Raw genomic sequence first — 16,792 nt, 5'->3', positions numbered from 1 at the left:
CTACTTCTACGGAGCGCCATTTATGCCTTTATTTACTTACGAAATACAGTACTACTGTAGCTGCTCCAGTGGACAAAATTTAGCACTAGTGGAGCGCAGTGATATAAAATAGAAATAATTCACTAACTAGATTTAATTCGTCACTATGACGAATTATAGGTTATATGCATTGATTTAAATAAAGATAATTGATTGATTTAAGATATTTTGATTGATTGATTTTCTCAGAATCTTTAGTTATTTATAATATATGATAGGATCTTGCTAACGCAAATACAATAGCCGGTTTCATAATCCGATCAAAGATCCTTCTGCGTATATAATGTCATAAACCACATTTTGTGTTTTTAAATAAATTTCATTATAAATCATCTGTATAATCTATACACTAAGAAATACAATTGAACAAACAATACGGATAATACAAAAAAATATCTTATTTTGTTTCGTTTCCCAAGGTGAGACTCGAACTCGGTACCTTAAATGCTATAGACACGAGCAAAGACCACCGAGCCATACACAACTGACTAAAAAATATGGAAATATTCCTCCGTGTATTTACTATGCAGTAACCACTTTGGTGCAGATAGATTATTACATACCGCAATGAATTATAATGTTTTACTATGATGACATCTTTAAAGATTTTTAAAAATGATGCACTGTCAAACTATATACTTTTAACTTTATAAACTTCTTAAGGAAGAAAGTTAATGTTAAGTTTGTTATTTTGGCCTAAGAAAATTGTATAATTTGTTTGATTGTCGAAATTAATTTTGTTAAATTTGTAACAGCCTCTACTGTTGGGCGTAGGTTTTCACTTGAACGATCAAATAAACAATCACAGACAACTTGTAACGCATCAAACACTTTATTCAACTCTCAATGGCGATGGCCATGGCAACTTGCCGATGTGATGAAGATCACGATAATGACGCTGATGATGATCAGCTATTGAATAAAGACTGACTTTACTGATGATGATAATGATGATGATGATGATGGTGGTGGTTTCAACTAGAAACAAAAGATAATAACATGTTTGTATTATAACAAGCATTTACGTTTAAATAACTCTTACGGAGCTCCAAACATAACAATAACAAACACTTCCGTGTAAATAGCTCTTGAATAGAGCCGTGCTCAATCAAGCGGAACGAGCACCGTCCGCATCACACTGGATTTCATCCCATGACAACCGCGGGAGAATTGCGAACGTTACAACATTATAAAACAAGCATGAACATGCTTTCAATCTTGGCCACAGATAGGCCTACACTCCACGCACCATTTAGACGGCGTTCGGAGTCAAATTTAACTATAATATAACTTCAATCAACTACTGCATTAATCATAATTTCTTATTATTATCACAATATTATTCATTAGATGATTAAAACTTACGTTTGTGTCTCTTCTAGATAGACCTACGCATAGAACACATTATCTTTGTGAGCGGACATATTAGACAACCTTTAATTATAGAGGGCGCTAAACTAAAAATGAGCCGTAACATCCCGGCCCCTTAAAGGCGATTAAATCGAGCCTTTACTATATATACATATGTTACGGGTAACGACAAACAATAAAGGTAATAAGTCTCTTATAAAGTTCACATAAGCCAAATCCAAATATATCACTGGCAAACATCACACAATGTGCATGTCTAATCATTTCGGTTGACTTCTAGAAGTATGATCTTAGTGATTGGTCTTACTAGAGTTCCAACCGACGTTTTCAATCTCACAGAACGCACCATTCCATCTGAATCATTCTGGAGCACCTCTATCACTCGAGCAAGCGGCCACGAGCATCGTGGAACCGATGGGTCATGAACCAAAACAATGTCGCCATTCGCAACATTCTGCTGTTTCTTACACCATTTCTGTCGCTCTTGAAGTGCAGGCAAATATTCCCGGAGCCAGCGACGCCAGAAAACATCTGCGAGATACTGAGTTTGGCGCCAGCGCCTTCTCACGTAGCAATCGTCTGCAACAAATCGTCCTGGTGGAAGGCTGGGACCTGCTCGCAATAGTAAAAGATGATTCGGTGTTAATGCCTCATTGTCTTTTGGATCATCTGACACCTTTGTTATTGGTCTCCCATTCACTATCGTTTCGACTTCACAGAACAGCGTCTGCAATGTTTCATCGTTGATTGTTTGTTCTTCCATCAGCGAGCTGAGCACCTTGCGTACTGTGCGAATGCATCTTTCCCAAACCCCACCTTGATGGGAAGCTGCCGGAGGATTGAATTTCCATTCCACGTGATTCTGCGAGAGGTATTGGTGTATCTGTCCTTGATTCCAATCATTAATGGCCGATCGAAGCTCCTTTTGCCCCATAATAAAATTTCCTCCATTGTCAGACCGGATATGCTTTGGTACGCCTCTCCTAGCAACGAAACGTCGATAAGCATTTAAGAATGAGTTTGTGTCCAATGATGACGCGACCTCCAGATGCACTGCTCTGATTGATAAGCAGGTAAAAATCACTCCATATCTTTTCAGCACTGATCTAGCATTTTTAACCTTAAATGGTCCAAAGCAATCAATCCCCACAAAGGTAAAAGGCGGGTGCGCTGGTGTAACTCTCTCGGCTGGCAGATCAGCCATTTTTTGATGTGCTGTCGGAGCATTTCTTCTTCTGCATTGAACGCATTTCCTACTGATCCCTTTGATCATTGTTCGTCCTCCTACTGGCCAGTAAATTTGCCTCAGCTCAGATAGGACATGATTGACGCCCGAGTGCCCAGTACAGTTGTGGTAGTGTCTTAAGATGAGTATAGTCAGATCACTGGACCTTGGTAGTATAATCTGATGTTTCAGATCTCCACTAACATCGGCCATACTCAGTCGACCTCCAACCTTCAATACACCATTTTCTAATTTCGGGTCCAACCTAATTAGTGGACTAGTTGACTTTATTGTCTTGCCTGTCTCTAAGCTTCTGAATTCCTCAGGATACGAACGCTTCTGGGCACGTCTGATGAGTACCAGTTCTGCTTCCTTCAGTTCATCCACTGAGAGAGGTTCCACAACTTGATTGCTTGTCCTCTTCTGTACTGTCGTTTTCTTGTGTTTAACATTCTTTAAGTTATTCGTGAATCGTAGCACCCAGCCAGTAACTCTTGACAGTGTCTTCCAACTTGAAAACTGTGAAGTTATTTCATCCAGAGTGGTGTTGATTTCGGCCACAACTAACGCTGTTACGCCCTTTACTTCGGGGTCATTCATTCTGAGGGCGAGATCGTCTGGCATCTCTGGCCACTTGGAATCATTTTGTGTGAGGAATTTTGGACCGCAATACCACATTTCACTCGTCATCATTTCCTCTGCCGTCATCCCACGGGAAGCTAGGTTGGCCGGATTTTCAGCTGAATTCACAAACCTCCATTGGTCCTTGTTTGTCCTACTTAGGATTCGATTTCCCACATATGTTTTGAACCTGGTTTCGTCGTTGCTCAGATATCTGAGCACACACGTGCTGTCGGTCCAACACACGGACTGGTCAATTTTAATTTCCTTAAGCTCTTCTCTTATCATTGTGTCCAAGCGTGCTGCTAACAGTGCAGCCTGCAACTTTTTGAGTCGGCGTTCGGCCAATACACGATTGTTTGGTAATGTTGATGGGGAAGCCTTCCAAGGCATAGCAACATGGTAATGTCCATCCTTGTATGTCACAGATTCCTCCATACTTGTTAATGCCTGTATGTCACTCTGTGACATTGTCACCTGATCTGATTCGAGGTCATTGAACTCGATGCTGCAGAATTTTCTGAACTGCTCGTCTAGATTCCCAACGAAGCCGCATATCTTGTTTTCTTGCCAAGAACTCAAAGGGCCATTTACCACCCAGCCAAACAGAGTTCGAGTGGCATATGGACCGCCATTTTGCATGGCTCGCACTTCATAAGGTTGGTGTACCTCCGGTACATCTTGACCAATTAATAACTCTATTTCTGCAGTGATAGACGGAATATATATTCCTTGCAGGTGAGGCCACCTATCAACTTCTGCCTGACTTGCAATAGTGTTTGTTGACACTGGTATGGATTGTCTGGTATATACTCTTGGAATCTTTACTTGACTTGATCCATATAGATTTGCCACTTCTAGAGATATTGTTGTCGATTTAGTGACAGATTGACCATCCATTGTCATAAGGTTAAGGTCAACGCCTTTGCCCTTGACACCTAACTTCTGCGCAAGTGCTTCTGTACAAAATGTAATATTCGAGCCATTGTCTAGAAAAGCATAAGTTGAAATTATAGATTTTCCTCCCTCAGCCTTAACCTGGACTGGTACAACTGACAAGCCAATTCTTTGGTAGCTGCCTGCAACTGCCAATGACGTGGACGTGGCTGGTAACGAATGTGCTTGCGTCTCAGGAGGTGCTGCCTTTTGATTTTCAGCAGGCTGTGTTGTGGTATGCTCACCCTTTGGAGGAGAGACTGGATGTAAGAAGGATGAATGCTTTTCTGCACACATCTTACAAAAACTTGGTTTCGGACAAGACGATGCAAAGTGTCCCTTATTAAAACAATTCCAACAAAGCTTCTTTTCTCGTACGAATTTCCTTCTGCCATCCACAGACTTAGCCTTAAAACCAGGGCAACGCGACAGCCAGTGTTGCTCTTGACAATAATGACACGACATCTTGGGTTTGGCTGTGTCGGATGACTGAACGCTAAATGTGGTATTCGAGCGTTTGTTCTTTTGTAGCTCTGTGGTCTCACGAGATACCGGGGTTTTGCCATAAACCGGATCATTAAGCTTTTTGGCTTCTTTCTGTGTAAAGTCTACAATGTCACTGAAGCGTATGGGCCTTTGTTGATTTCGGTGAACCTCCACCACATTTCTCCAACGATCATGCAAGTATTGCGGAAGCTTCTCCATGGTCATCCTTATGTTTTCAGAGAACTCTAACACACCTAGACTCCCAACGCAGAGTGTAGCAGCCTTACATTCCATAAAGAACACTGAAAACTCATCTAGGGCCTTTGGATCATTTGCCTTGATGGGTGCCCAAGATAGCAGCTTTTTTACATATGAGTTTGCGATCACCTCTGGATCCCCGTAACGTCTTTTCAACTCTTTCATTGCAGCTGGATAACCAACTTCCGCTTCCAAGTAGGAGTATCCAATAACAATTTGTTGAGCCTCTCCTGTAGTGAATTGTTCTAAATATGCCATTCTGTCATCGTTGGTGCAGCCACTTTCTATTCGTGTTTTGAATTGTCGCATGAATTTGTTAAAGTCCATACAATTTCCATTAAACTTCTTTATTTCTAATTTGGGCTTCCTCATTTCTACTATGGCGTCGTTAACTCTTTTCTCTGGTTTTTTAGCAGCGGGTTGCTTGACCTTGTTAACCTTGGGTGACACTGCAACTGAAGGTATCCTTGCAGTTTGCTTCACGGAGGACTGGTCATCGCCTGACGATGGCCCACTCAAGCTGCTTGCTTCTTCTTCCTCCAAATCTTGACTAAGAGAAATTTCTTCAGCTTCCAGTTCTTCTAGCATCTCTTGTCTGGCCTCTGACCTTGCCATTTCCTTATCTAGAGCATTTCTCTCTTTCTCTTGCTCTAGTTCGATTTCCAACAGTTTGACTTTCTTCTCACTTTCCTGTTTTTCTTTCAGAATCCGACTCTGCTTCTTCAATTCTTCTAACCGCTTCAACTCTTCCTGTCTTCTAGCCACAGATCCCATACTACTACGAGACTTGGATGTCTTTGCCTTCCCTGCCACAGGCTGTACTACTTCCTTACTCAAGAACCACTTTTCTGCTTCCGACTTTCTATTTTCTGCATAAACAGTTTTTTCACAAAACCAATCATTGTCATGATCTTGCAGGGCATCTTCATTAAGTGTGTTGCAATATTGGTCATTAGCCAGGATGAATGCTTCATAAGAAGTCATCCACTTTGTGTATCGTAATCTTGCTTCCGTCACTGGCGGATTCTCATTCATATAGTTTCTCAGCTCCTCCGAACTCCTCTGTAGGTTCTTCCAGGCTATACCAAGAGCTTTATACTTCATTTCGGTTGCATATTCTTGTCCCTTGATAGTGGACTTGCGTTCTCGTTCATCTGATAACGCCATCGTACTTTAGAATATAAACTTGAAACTGTAACAGCCTCTACTGTTGGGCGTAGGTTTTCACTTGAACGATCAAATAAACAATCACAGACAACTTGTAACGCATCAAACACTTTATTCAACTCTCAATGGCGATGGCCATGGCAACTTGCCGATGTGATGAAGATCACGATAATGACGCTGATGATGATCAGCTATTGAATAAAGACTGACTTTACTGATGATGATAATGATGATGATGATGATGGTGGTGGTTTCAACTAGAAACAAAAGATAATAACATGTTTGTATTATAACAAGCATTTACGTTTAAATAACTCTTACGGAGCTCCAAACATAACAATAACAAACACTTCCGTGTAAATAGCTCTTGAATAGAGCCGTGCTCAATCAAGCGGAACGAGCACCGTCCGCATCACACTGGATTTCATCCCATGACAACCGCGGGAGAATTGCGAACGTTACAACATTATAAAACAAGCATGAACATGCTTTCAATCTTGGCCACAGATAGGCCTACACTCCACGCACCATTTAGACGGCGTTCGGAGTCAAATTTAACTATAATATAACTTCAATCAACTACTGCATTAATCATAATTTCTTATTATTATCACAATATTATTCATTAGATGATTAAAACTTACGTTTGTGTCTCTTCTAGATAGACCTACGCATAGAACACATTATCTTTGTGAGCGGACATATTAGACAACCTTTAATTATAGAGGGCGCTAAACTAAAAATGAGCCGTAACAAAATTTAATATGGCATTAATGATGACTTAATCAACTTTTGTTCTTCTAATTTCATAATAAATCATACATATGATACATACACTTCAAGAAAATTAAATAAAAAATAGGTGTTCCCGAGCATTCTAACGATATATATTAATTTTAAAATTTAACATATTTCACCATTTTGTTAACTTACACGTGCGTAGCCCGTCACTTTTGGTACAGAATCAAATGTAGGCCTACTGTATTTCATTTCTTTTGTTGCTATGGAAAGTTTCTCTGAAATAAAATTTGAATTGAATTATTATTGTATTATTTTTTTTTTTTTTTTTTCGAACGTCTGATTCACTCTCAGTTAATACTATAGGCCTAATAAAGGAGTAGATATATTTTGGACTGTCTGATCAGGTACCCCCGTGACAGATTGCAACCCCTAACTTAACTATATACGATATACCATCGGACTGTCTAGAATATAGGTAGCGCCTACCCACCCCATGACAGATTGCGCCCGAAACATAACAGTTAACCATCTATTATAGAGGGTGCAATATTACGGATTGTCTATAATATGTGGTACCCCCGTGACATATTGAACCTTTTTTTTGTGTCAGAAAAATACGATTTAAGAATGTTAATTATTTTAACACTAAACCACAATAGTTCAATCAGATGAACACATACCGCATTGTACCTATACCACCAGGATCTCGAAAACTAAACACTGTCTTCAATCAAAGAATTTATATAATAAATAATAATGGTCCTCTCCTTTTGTCATGTTTTTGCAAATGGATACAAAATCCAATGATGGGAGTTTAAAAATATTGTATCCCGGTGACAGATTACACCCTTCCAGTATCATATACACCAAGGGATACAATATATTACGGTCGACTCAGTGTATAGAAAATGTACCCCCATGACAGATTGCACACCCTATAATATAACAGTAAATAACTATTATTATAGATGGGTGCAATATATTACGGACTGTCTAGAGCTAGTCTAGACTATTAGGTACCTATGTGACAGATTGCACTGGAAAAATACGATTAAGAATGTTAATTATTTCAACGCTAAACCACAATAGTTCAATTGGTCAGATAAGATGGACACATACCACATGTACCTATACCACCAGGATCTCGAAAACTGAACACTGTCTTCAATCAAATAATTTATATAATAAACAATAATTCTTGGTCCTCTCCTTTTGTCATGTTTTTGCAAATGGATACAAAATCCAATTCTGGGAGTCTAAAAATATTGTATCCCCGTGACAGATTACACCCTTCCAGTATCTATATACACCAACAATATATTACGGTCGACTGTGTATAGAAAAGGTACCCCCATGACAGATTGCACACCCTATAGGCCTAATAGTTTAATAACCATCTATTTTAGGGGGTGCAATATATTACGGACCGTCTAGAATATTAGGTACTACGTTACAGATTGCACCCTCTATATTATAACAGTTAATAATAAATATAATAATATGCAGTTTGTCCACCAGTGGGAGTTTTTGACTTTTTTAACTAAATAATTTGTCTGGGTGTGAGTGTATTTGAGCTTGGATGGGAGGGGCCGGGAGTTCTTGTTTGAACGAAAGAAGGTGGGGAGAGGAGATAATATGTTCAACAGAAGGGATGGGAGGGGGTATGGTGTGTAGGGACAGGCCCACACCGTGTGTAACTGAATTGTCCGCCAGAGAGAGTTTAAGGGCATCTTTACATTAATTTATATTTACATTTATATGGATCAATTACAAATTATAGCAACAGGGGGTGAGGGGGAGGGGGTATGGTGTGTAGGGATAGGCAACTGAAGTGTCCGCCAGAGAAAGTTTACGGGCATCTTTACATAAATTTGTATTTAGTACATTTATATGGATCAATTACAAATTATAACAACAGGTACGTTCTATATGAACATCAGATAAGCCGTTGATTTCATCGCCAAAAAACGTGCCAATATTTGTTATAACTTAAAAGATAGCCCAACTGTCCACTAGAGAGAGTTTATTGAATTACAATATTCTGTCTGTCATCGAAAAATATTATGATATACATATAATTTTTTTAAATGTAATAATTCCAGAAGGTGACAAATTATGTCTTTACTATAAATCGGGCCTTTTTTTAATGTTCGTTTAAAAATAGCAGAGAAATGCTGTTTGTTTTAATATAGATATAGGCCTAATATGCAGTTTGTCCACCAGAGGGAGTTTTTGGACCTAAGTTATTTTTTAACTAAATAATTTGTCTGGGTGTGATCGTGGATTTGAGCAGGGGGGAGGGAGTTCATGTTTGGTCGATATGTTTAACGGAGGGGGTGGGAGGGGGTATGGTGTGTAGGGGGTATGGTGTGTATAGGGATAGGCCTACACCGTGTGTAACTAAAGTGTCCACCAGAGAGAGTTTACGGGCATCTTTACATAAATTTGTATTTAGTACATTTATATGGATCAAATACATATAGCAACAGGTACGTTCTATATAAACATCAGATAAGCCGTTGATTTCATCGCCCAAAAACGTGCCAATATTTGGTATAACTTAAAAGATAGCCAAACTTTCCACTAGAGAGAGTTTATTGAATTACAATATTCTGTCTGTCATCGAAAAATATTATGATATACATTTAATTTTTTTAAATGTAATATTTCCAGAAGGTGACAAATTATGTCTTGACTATAAATCGTGCCGTTTTTTAATGTCCGTTTAAAAATAGCAGAGAAATGCAGTTTGTTTTACACTATGCCTAATACAGTATGCAGTTTGTCCACCAGAGTCAGTGACAGATGCCCGCGGTATCTTTAGATGTTACAAATGATGGATCGGTCAGTTAAATAGTGTGAATTTTAAATGATAGAAAAGTTCAAAGGTTATGCAAAGTGTATTTCTTTGGAGAACTATTTGTTCCCAAAGACACTCTGGTCAATGTCTTCACTGAACGTTTCTGGGGCAAATTGGTGAACTCAATTGAATTATGATATAAATGTTGATTATAAAGCTCCATTTACACTATTAAACTAGTTTGACCCAAAAAGTGGGATGTGCCAAATTAAAATAAGGTAGTGATATGCCCATACATGGCACATCACATTTTTTGTCACATAAAGTTTGATAGTGTAGACAAGGCTTTAGATTATATTCTACATCATTACATAATTCACATCCAGGTTCCTCTTTATTTGTAATAATAATCTATTTAAAATATAAAAAATGCTTATAATAGTGGCATGCAAAATTAAAGTTGTGTAAACCGCTTAGTAATACACATTATAAAAAAAAATTGAGTTAGCCGCTGACTATGAAGTGTAACCTTATCACTTTCATTCTCTCTTTTCTCTCTATAAAAAAAAAATGCAGTTTGTCCACCAGACGGAATATTTGGACTTAGTGCCTACGTTATTTTAAAACTAAATCATTTTTCTGGTTTTGAATGTACTTTAGCTTGGTTGGGGAGGGGATGGGAGGGAGTTCATGTTAGGTCGTGTTGAGAAAGATCAAAATGATAAAGAAGGAAAAGTCCCCACAACAGATATCCGAAGTAGTTTATAGGCCGGCTCTAATAATATAGAAACTTGTACATAATGATTGAAATTCGGTAAATATATTAGGCTGTTGCCTAGAAAATAAAAATTAAAACAAATAAAATTCCGCTGTTAGGGAAAACAAATGGACCACCAGGAGTTACTCAACAGTTACAATGTGGATTCATTTCAATATTTTGCAATAGTGCAGTAGTTCAACAAATCTGCCCAACCCGTTTATTGGCTGAATTTCTATGAATAAATTTGTCACGTCATCTTACCATGTACTTGTCTTATATTGAACTTTTCCCTTACGCTAATATTACTACATACGTAAGTTTAATGATTGTCACACACCACGAAATGGATAAACCACTGAGTGAGTATATTACTTTTTCAATTTGTATTTGTGTTAGCAAGACCATAACAAAAGGTTAAAAAAATGACGAGGCAAATTTGCTTTAAATATAATTACTTTATTGATATAGAGTATGACGATCTGTGGTGAGGAATTTAGATGGGTAGTGAAAATTGAAAATTTCAGACGAGATGAACGCCTCGCCTATCTCATGCTGGCTACGGTCGGCCAACTATCTTTTCATCATTCGGGCCGGGACGGTCACACCAAAATCGGTCCGGGCCAAAATCGGTCTGACGGACCAGTTTTGGCTGCCAAAATCGGCCCGGGGGACCATTAATGGCTGCTAAAACATGAGCAGCGGGACCAATTTTGGTCGTCAAAAACTGGTCCGGCCTCGATTAAATCAGTCTGGGCAGTAGGACTGTTTTTGGCAGCCAAATATGGTCCGGTCTTACAAATATTATGGTGCGCATATCGAAATTATTCATATATTTTTGGAGAAAATACATCTATCTATATATAGTATTTATCCAACATTATAACAATATCTTAGACCTAGTAATAATTTAATTAAAATTAAAATCGACAGAAGAAAAACCAAGACAGATTTTGGCAGTGGCGGACTGCTTTTGGCCACAAATGTAGAGCCAAAACTGGTCCGGCCGGACCGATTTTGGCCCCGGACAATATCTAAATGATTTTTAATGAATCACGCGAGGAAGCATTATACAGCATACATATGGTATGATGTCTTGTCTAAAATTTTTAATTTTCACTACCCACCCACCCCAATTCCCCAGCAGAGATCGTCATGTTTTATATTAATAATCATATTCAAAGCATCTTTTCCTCGTCTGTTTCAAACCTATCGCTACGGCGGCCCTTTCACGCATTGTTGGAAAAAAAATATGCACTCGGCGTAATCGATCAAACAATTGTCACGCATTCAGCCCAAGACCATTTTCATCACGCTACTACATTTCGCGTATTTTACGTATCTCCTCAAAAACCACTAAACAGCGTGCTCAAATTTTGCACACTGTGTTTATTGATGGGCCGCGCATAAAATACATCCACAATTTAAAAAGTTTGTGTCCGAGGGCATCATTAATTTAGAGTTTGTGTCCGTAAGTAGCCGTACTTTTATTATTCTATAACTTAATTCATATTTTATAATTAAAATTGTTTAATCTTCCGAATGTTTGTATATCATTGCGGTCGAGTGAAAGTATTTTGAACAAAATTAATACTATTCGAAAAATGAGTGTCAAAACAAATTTGCAGGTCTATCGATTGTCAATGTGGAGGATGCTGGAAGCAGGGTTATTCGCTGTAATGAACAACGTCATTGTCAGGGATGGCACTGTGCACTGTGTTCGTTTACCAATATCAGATGGAAAGTGAAACGTCACTTGCGATCTGTACATTGGGGTTCACACATCGAGGTAGATGGTATGTGGATTTTTTTATTGCATTATTTTATTATAAAAACGGTTAAGGTATTGTCTTTAATTCAATAAATAAATGCGTTAAATGGAATCACAACTTTGTGCATTATTCATTGTTCACTTTTTTAGATGACAAGTCATTACTATGTAAGTGTTTTTCCGGTGTACCAAGTAACCGTCGTCACTGGCACTGTCCGTACTGTAAACCCACTTATAAGTCTTTTCCAAAGGCATCTAGACTAGAAGAACACATAAATCGCAGTCATCAACCATCGGGTACTGTAAAACATTTTGCTTTGGGCAAAGAAGTAAAAACGGTCAACACTACGACGGAGAAACCAAGTAGAAAGCCAGTTCAAAAAGCTGAAAAAAGAAAGAACACAGAAAGAAAAGTAGTTCTGCAGAGCCAGTTTTGATAATAGAAACAATTTGCAAAGATTGTGGCAGATCAATGCTTAAAAAAAATTTTAAAATGCACCAGATGAGAGCGCACAAAGAATCAGAAAGCATACATACTCATTTTCTACCTGCAGTTTGTGTAGATTTGCAAGAAGGTATATTTGCAGTTAAACTGGATAATAGGTCTGGGCATCCGATACACGTTAAGAAAAAAACAATTGGTCGAGACACCACGTTGTACTGTGAGGTAGACGAATGTTGCATGTCATCAAATGTAGCAAAGCACAGTGGCATAACGTGGTTTGAATGCAAGCATCTTCTGTCTGTTGCAGGAAGTCAACCACACGTGCAACAGCCCCGTTTGGCCCCTGAAAACCTAAAGAAGATGTCTGAAATTCACAACTTGTACACAGAAGAAACTATTAAATCGGCAATAACGTTGAACTCAACAGCAACGTGTTCAGGACATGTCAGTGTTTATCCAATTTTAAATTTTTACAAAACAAACAATTGCTTTTTCTATTCAGTTTTTTGTGGTCTTGTTAGCTATTACAGCAGATTGCAAAGAGTTGTAGTGTACTACGCACAAGCAGAAAACGAATGGCACTGTAAGTGTCCAAGGGGAAAGCGAGTTTACATTAGGTGTTGGCTAGGTGGTTCTCATTTGAGACAGCATCGGACACGGAATATCATCAAGTAAACACTAGCTCTTTTCTCGAAGAAAGTCAAGTACCTAGTCATTCTAGAAATCATGGGTACCCTCCAACAAGATTCTTAAAGGAAAAGATGGTCATGCATTGGGAAAATAAAAAAAATTTCCTATCCCCTGCCAAAAGAATTAATGAAAGTTGATCTAGGTGATGTTCATGAACTGATTCCTGCCGAAACTACCTGCACCTCTTGTCTGAATAACCCTTTGTTGGGATTGCCAAAATGCATCAATAGACATGCATCTATCATAACGATGAATGGTATTATTAAAGGTTGGTCACATTTTTGTTTTTGTTTTTAACACTTTGACTGCCAAACACGAAGATCTTCGTTTTTGGAAACACAACGCTTGACTGCCAAAAACGAAGATCTTCGTTTTTCGCGTTTTTTTACGAAATCCGGTAGATAGGTTAATTATTGGTATATACTATAAATATGGACACTATATTCGGTCTGGACCGTGAATATTTTACTTTTTGAAAGTAACTAATCTGGTTACGAACGATTGTCATAATGGTACCTGTAGAAATAATATACACCACGCATCACAGTAGCGCGTACAGCGATGGTTTGGCGCATTGTGTATCGGTCGCGCGCTAGCTATGCCGCCGAAGCATTACAAAGGTTTATGTGGATTGGAATGCTTGTTTGTTATCTGAATAAAAAATAATGGATGAATTTTCAATATGAAGTCTTTAATTTTATTATTGTATGTATACCCTAATTGTTTTGGTGCTTCACTGTAAGTGGCCGAGTTTCACGCAACAAACTTGTTTAGACATGGTATGAATATTATCATCATTTTACTAGCTAGGCTAGTAGTAGTACTAGGCTATAGCCTAGGCCCGGTCGTAAAACGGTTCTGGACCAACTTTAGGCCTAGTTAACTAGGCCTGGTGTCTTTACTATGTGGATTTTGGCGAAACATTGATGTAAGATTTATAAAATATAATACATTTTTCGATAGTGATAACTTGTTTTTATAGGCCTACCGGTGCCGTGTAAGTAATTTTTCGTTGTTTGTTGATCTCACCGGGCGATATTTTCATATTGTGATGTCTTGCACAAAATCGCGTATATCTCGACTTTCTTGCGCAAAACTACGAAAAACTCAAAAAGTGGGTTACTTTCATTTTACTATTACGATTTACATATTGCGATTTGAAAATCGTTCTTGGTACCATTGTAAAGCTAAAATCTTTTTGATTATTTTAGTCTAAATTACATGTAAATCAGATCACATACATAGTTTCAATCAGCTTTGATAAAAACATCGAATTGGGCTATAAACGCTGGCGGTGGCACTTTCTAACTGGAAAAACCTCTGGCAGTCAAAGTGTTAAGATACCAAAGACGGATTAGATTTACTGTATACAAGAACGGACGCCAAATATTGCATAATTTTTGCAAACGTTAAAACGTTGCGGAAGTTGTATCGTTTGGTCATCTACAATCTATATACCGTTTTTACCTTTTCCTTTTACAGATGTGCACATGTACATAAAAGTTTGTAACGTATGTGCATTGCCTTATCGATACCAAGAACACAAAGATGGTATTCATAATTTCAATGACAATTGGACGATTTCTCTGCATTTGTTGGAGTTTTTGCGTCACAGCCAAATGGTAATACTGCATTATCAAAATATATTTACTTAAATTTATTTGTATTGTGCATGACATTGTATTAAGTAGATTTTAATTCGATTCTCTGTGTGTATTTCGTACGTTGTTGGAACGTTTTAATTATTTCTCCTGTAAGAATGTAATAATTTGAGAAATGTAACATTTTGATATTACCATGCATCTTATATCACCATCTAATAGTGAATGATTGTACTAATCGGGAACATTTACATTTCAGAGTCATACAGCTGTCGGAAGTGTGATAGCAGCTTTGGAAAATACTTTAAACCAAAAACTACCAACGAGCATAATAATACGTGGACTGGAACACTTTGAGGCCCTAAGCCAAAGATCCTACAACTTTACGTGTGTAACCTGTGGCATCGAACCGCCTGTACTTATAACAGATTTACAGAAAAAGGCGTGTTTCTCATTGGATGGTACAACCCTTTACTTTTTTTTGTAAGAATATTAGATAAGAAAACCATCCATGGAGAGTAATTATTACAGCCTCAATTACAGTTTTACATTAACTTAATGCGAAATTTTACAAATTAAAGTTTCAGGTTTAGAACTTCCAGAACTTAATGAAGAAAACGACATGGTAGACGTACAGAGTTTCTGGTCACAGATTAAAAAAGAAAAACTTATCAACGGATTACTTGCAGGTAAATAAAAATACAAAAATGACTAATACAAATAGGCATAACAGTTAATTTGTTGTTTAAATCGATGTTTTTTTTTATATATTTTAAACAGAGAAGGAAAACAACCCATTTAGTGTCAAAGCGGCGTACACAAACTGGGCTCCATATATTGGTGAGAAAACAAGAGCAAATAGGGCTACTAATTCAGAACACCGAAAGGTAATCCGAGAAACATCTCAACTTGAGGTCGACTGTCGTGAGACATCTGAGGAGCGGCTACTTGAAATGCTACATTCTCGTCATGTTAAAGTACGTATAGCTCAACTGGAATACAAATAGTGTAGTCGTACATCAACATAGTAACAAAATGAAAACTAGGCCTAATGCCTAATATTTCAGACAGTTTACATGTAGACCTATATTTCAATATTTAACAACAATATTTTTGTTTACAATAATTAAGGTGAGTCAGCTAAAACATCTATGCAAAACGTGCGGCATACAGGCAACTGGCTCAAAACATGACATAGTTCTGAGAATACGCTCACATTTATCGAAGGATAGTGTGTTCAACAAGGTTTTTAGTAATGTCTGGGGTGCTTCAGGTATGTTTTTATCAGTTTAAAAAAAAAAATATTAGTAAGACTGAGTAATGGTAATGGATTCTGTAATAACACATAATTACTACCACTACTAATTAATACACTATTACAGTTTGATTATGAACATGAGAGATGTATAAGTAATTTAATACATTAATAATGAATTCTCCATTTTCATTTTAGGCGGTTGGCTTTCGGCAAGTTGCCCCCACAGAATTGTTTACGGCGTGAAGTTTTTAGTTCGTGCGGAGAGACCTAGGGATCACGTAGATTTGATAAAGTCCTTTGCAAAACAACCACCAGTTATTATATGCGACATGCCTCATATGGTTGCAAGACATGGTAACAAACGAACAAAAGGCAAAATGTTCAAACCACACGAAGGTCGTCTATTAGAACCAACAGAACAAAACATCAAAGCTGCAAAGGAGGGATGTGTGTCAGTACACCTGCCGTCACTGGATGATATGTATCCATCACTTACCACATATTTAGAAAGTGTAGACGATAATGCCAGTCTTTGTCTTTATGACACGTTCCACCAGTCCAACACAAATAAAGATAGTGAAGTATTGCGTCGAGTTGGCATATGTCCACAACTAAAAGGCATGCTG

General features: G+C 37.9%; 3 protein-coding genes across 3 annotated transcripts in view; 1 reads left to right on the top strand and 2 right to left on the bottom strand.

Moving 5' to 3' along the window:
• The window catches only part of LOC140047306 (tRNA methyltransferase 10 homolog C-like), a 129,052-nt gene that overhangs the window by 107,584 nt on the left and 4,676 nt on the right, over positions 1 to 16,792 (bottom strand). The window lies entirely within an intron of this gene.
• On the bottom strand, positions 1,667 to 6,103 carry LOC140047784 (uncharacterized). Its single transcript, XM_072092819.1, has one exon. It carries the CDS (start codon positions 6,101 to 6,103, stop codon positions 1,667 to 1,669), a length of 4,437 nt encoding a protein of 1,478 aa, XP_071948920.1.
• Positions 14,050 to 16,737, top strand: LOC140047783 (HMG domain-containing protein 3-like). The gene is made up of 8 exons (XM_072092818.1): positions 14,050 to 14,086; positions 14,790 to 14,929; positions 15,168 to 15,369; positions 15,490 to 15,597; positions 15,689 to 15,885; positions 16,040 to 16,181; positions 16,362 to 16,613; positions 16,724 to 16,737. The coding sequence occupies exons 2-8, from the start codon at positions 14,798 to 14,800 to the stop codon at positions 16,735 to 16,737; spliced, it is 1,047 nt and encodes a 348-aa protein (XP_071948919.1). The 5' UTR covers positions 14,050 to 14,086; positions 14,790 to 14,797.

Source organism: Antedon mediterranea, chromosome 4, assembly GCF_964355755.1.
Source record: "Antedon mediterranea chromosome 4, ecAntMedi1.1, whole genome shotgun sequence".
Lineage (NCBI taxonomy): Eukaryota > Metazoa > Echinodermata > Crinoidea > Comatulida > Antedonidae > Antedon > Antedon mediterranea.
Note: the sequence above shows the minus strand (reverse complement) of the source record. Positions and strands in the feature narration are given on the sequence as shown.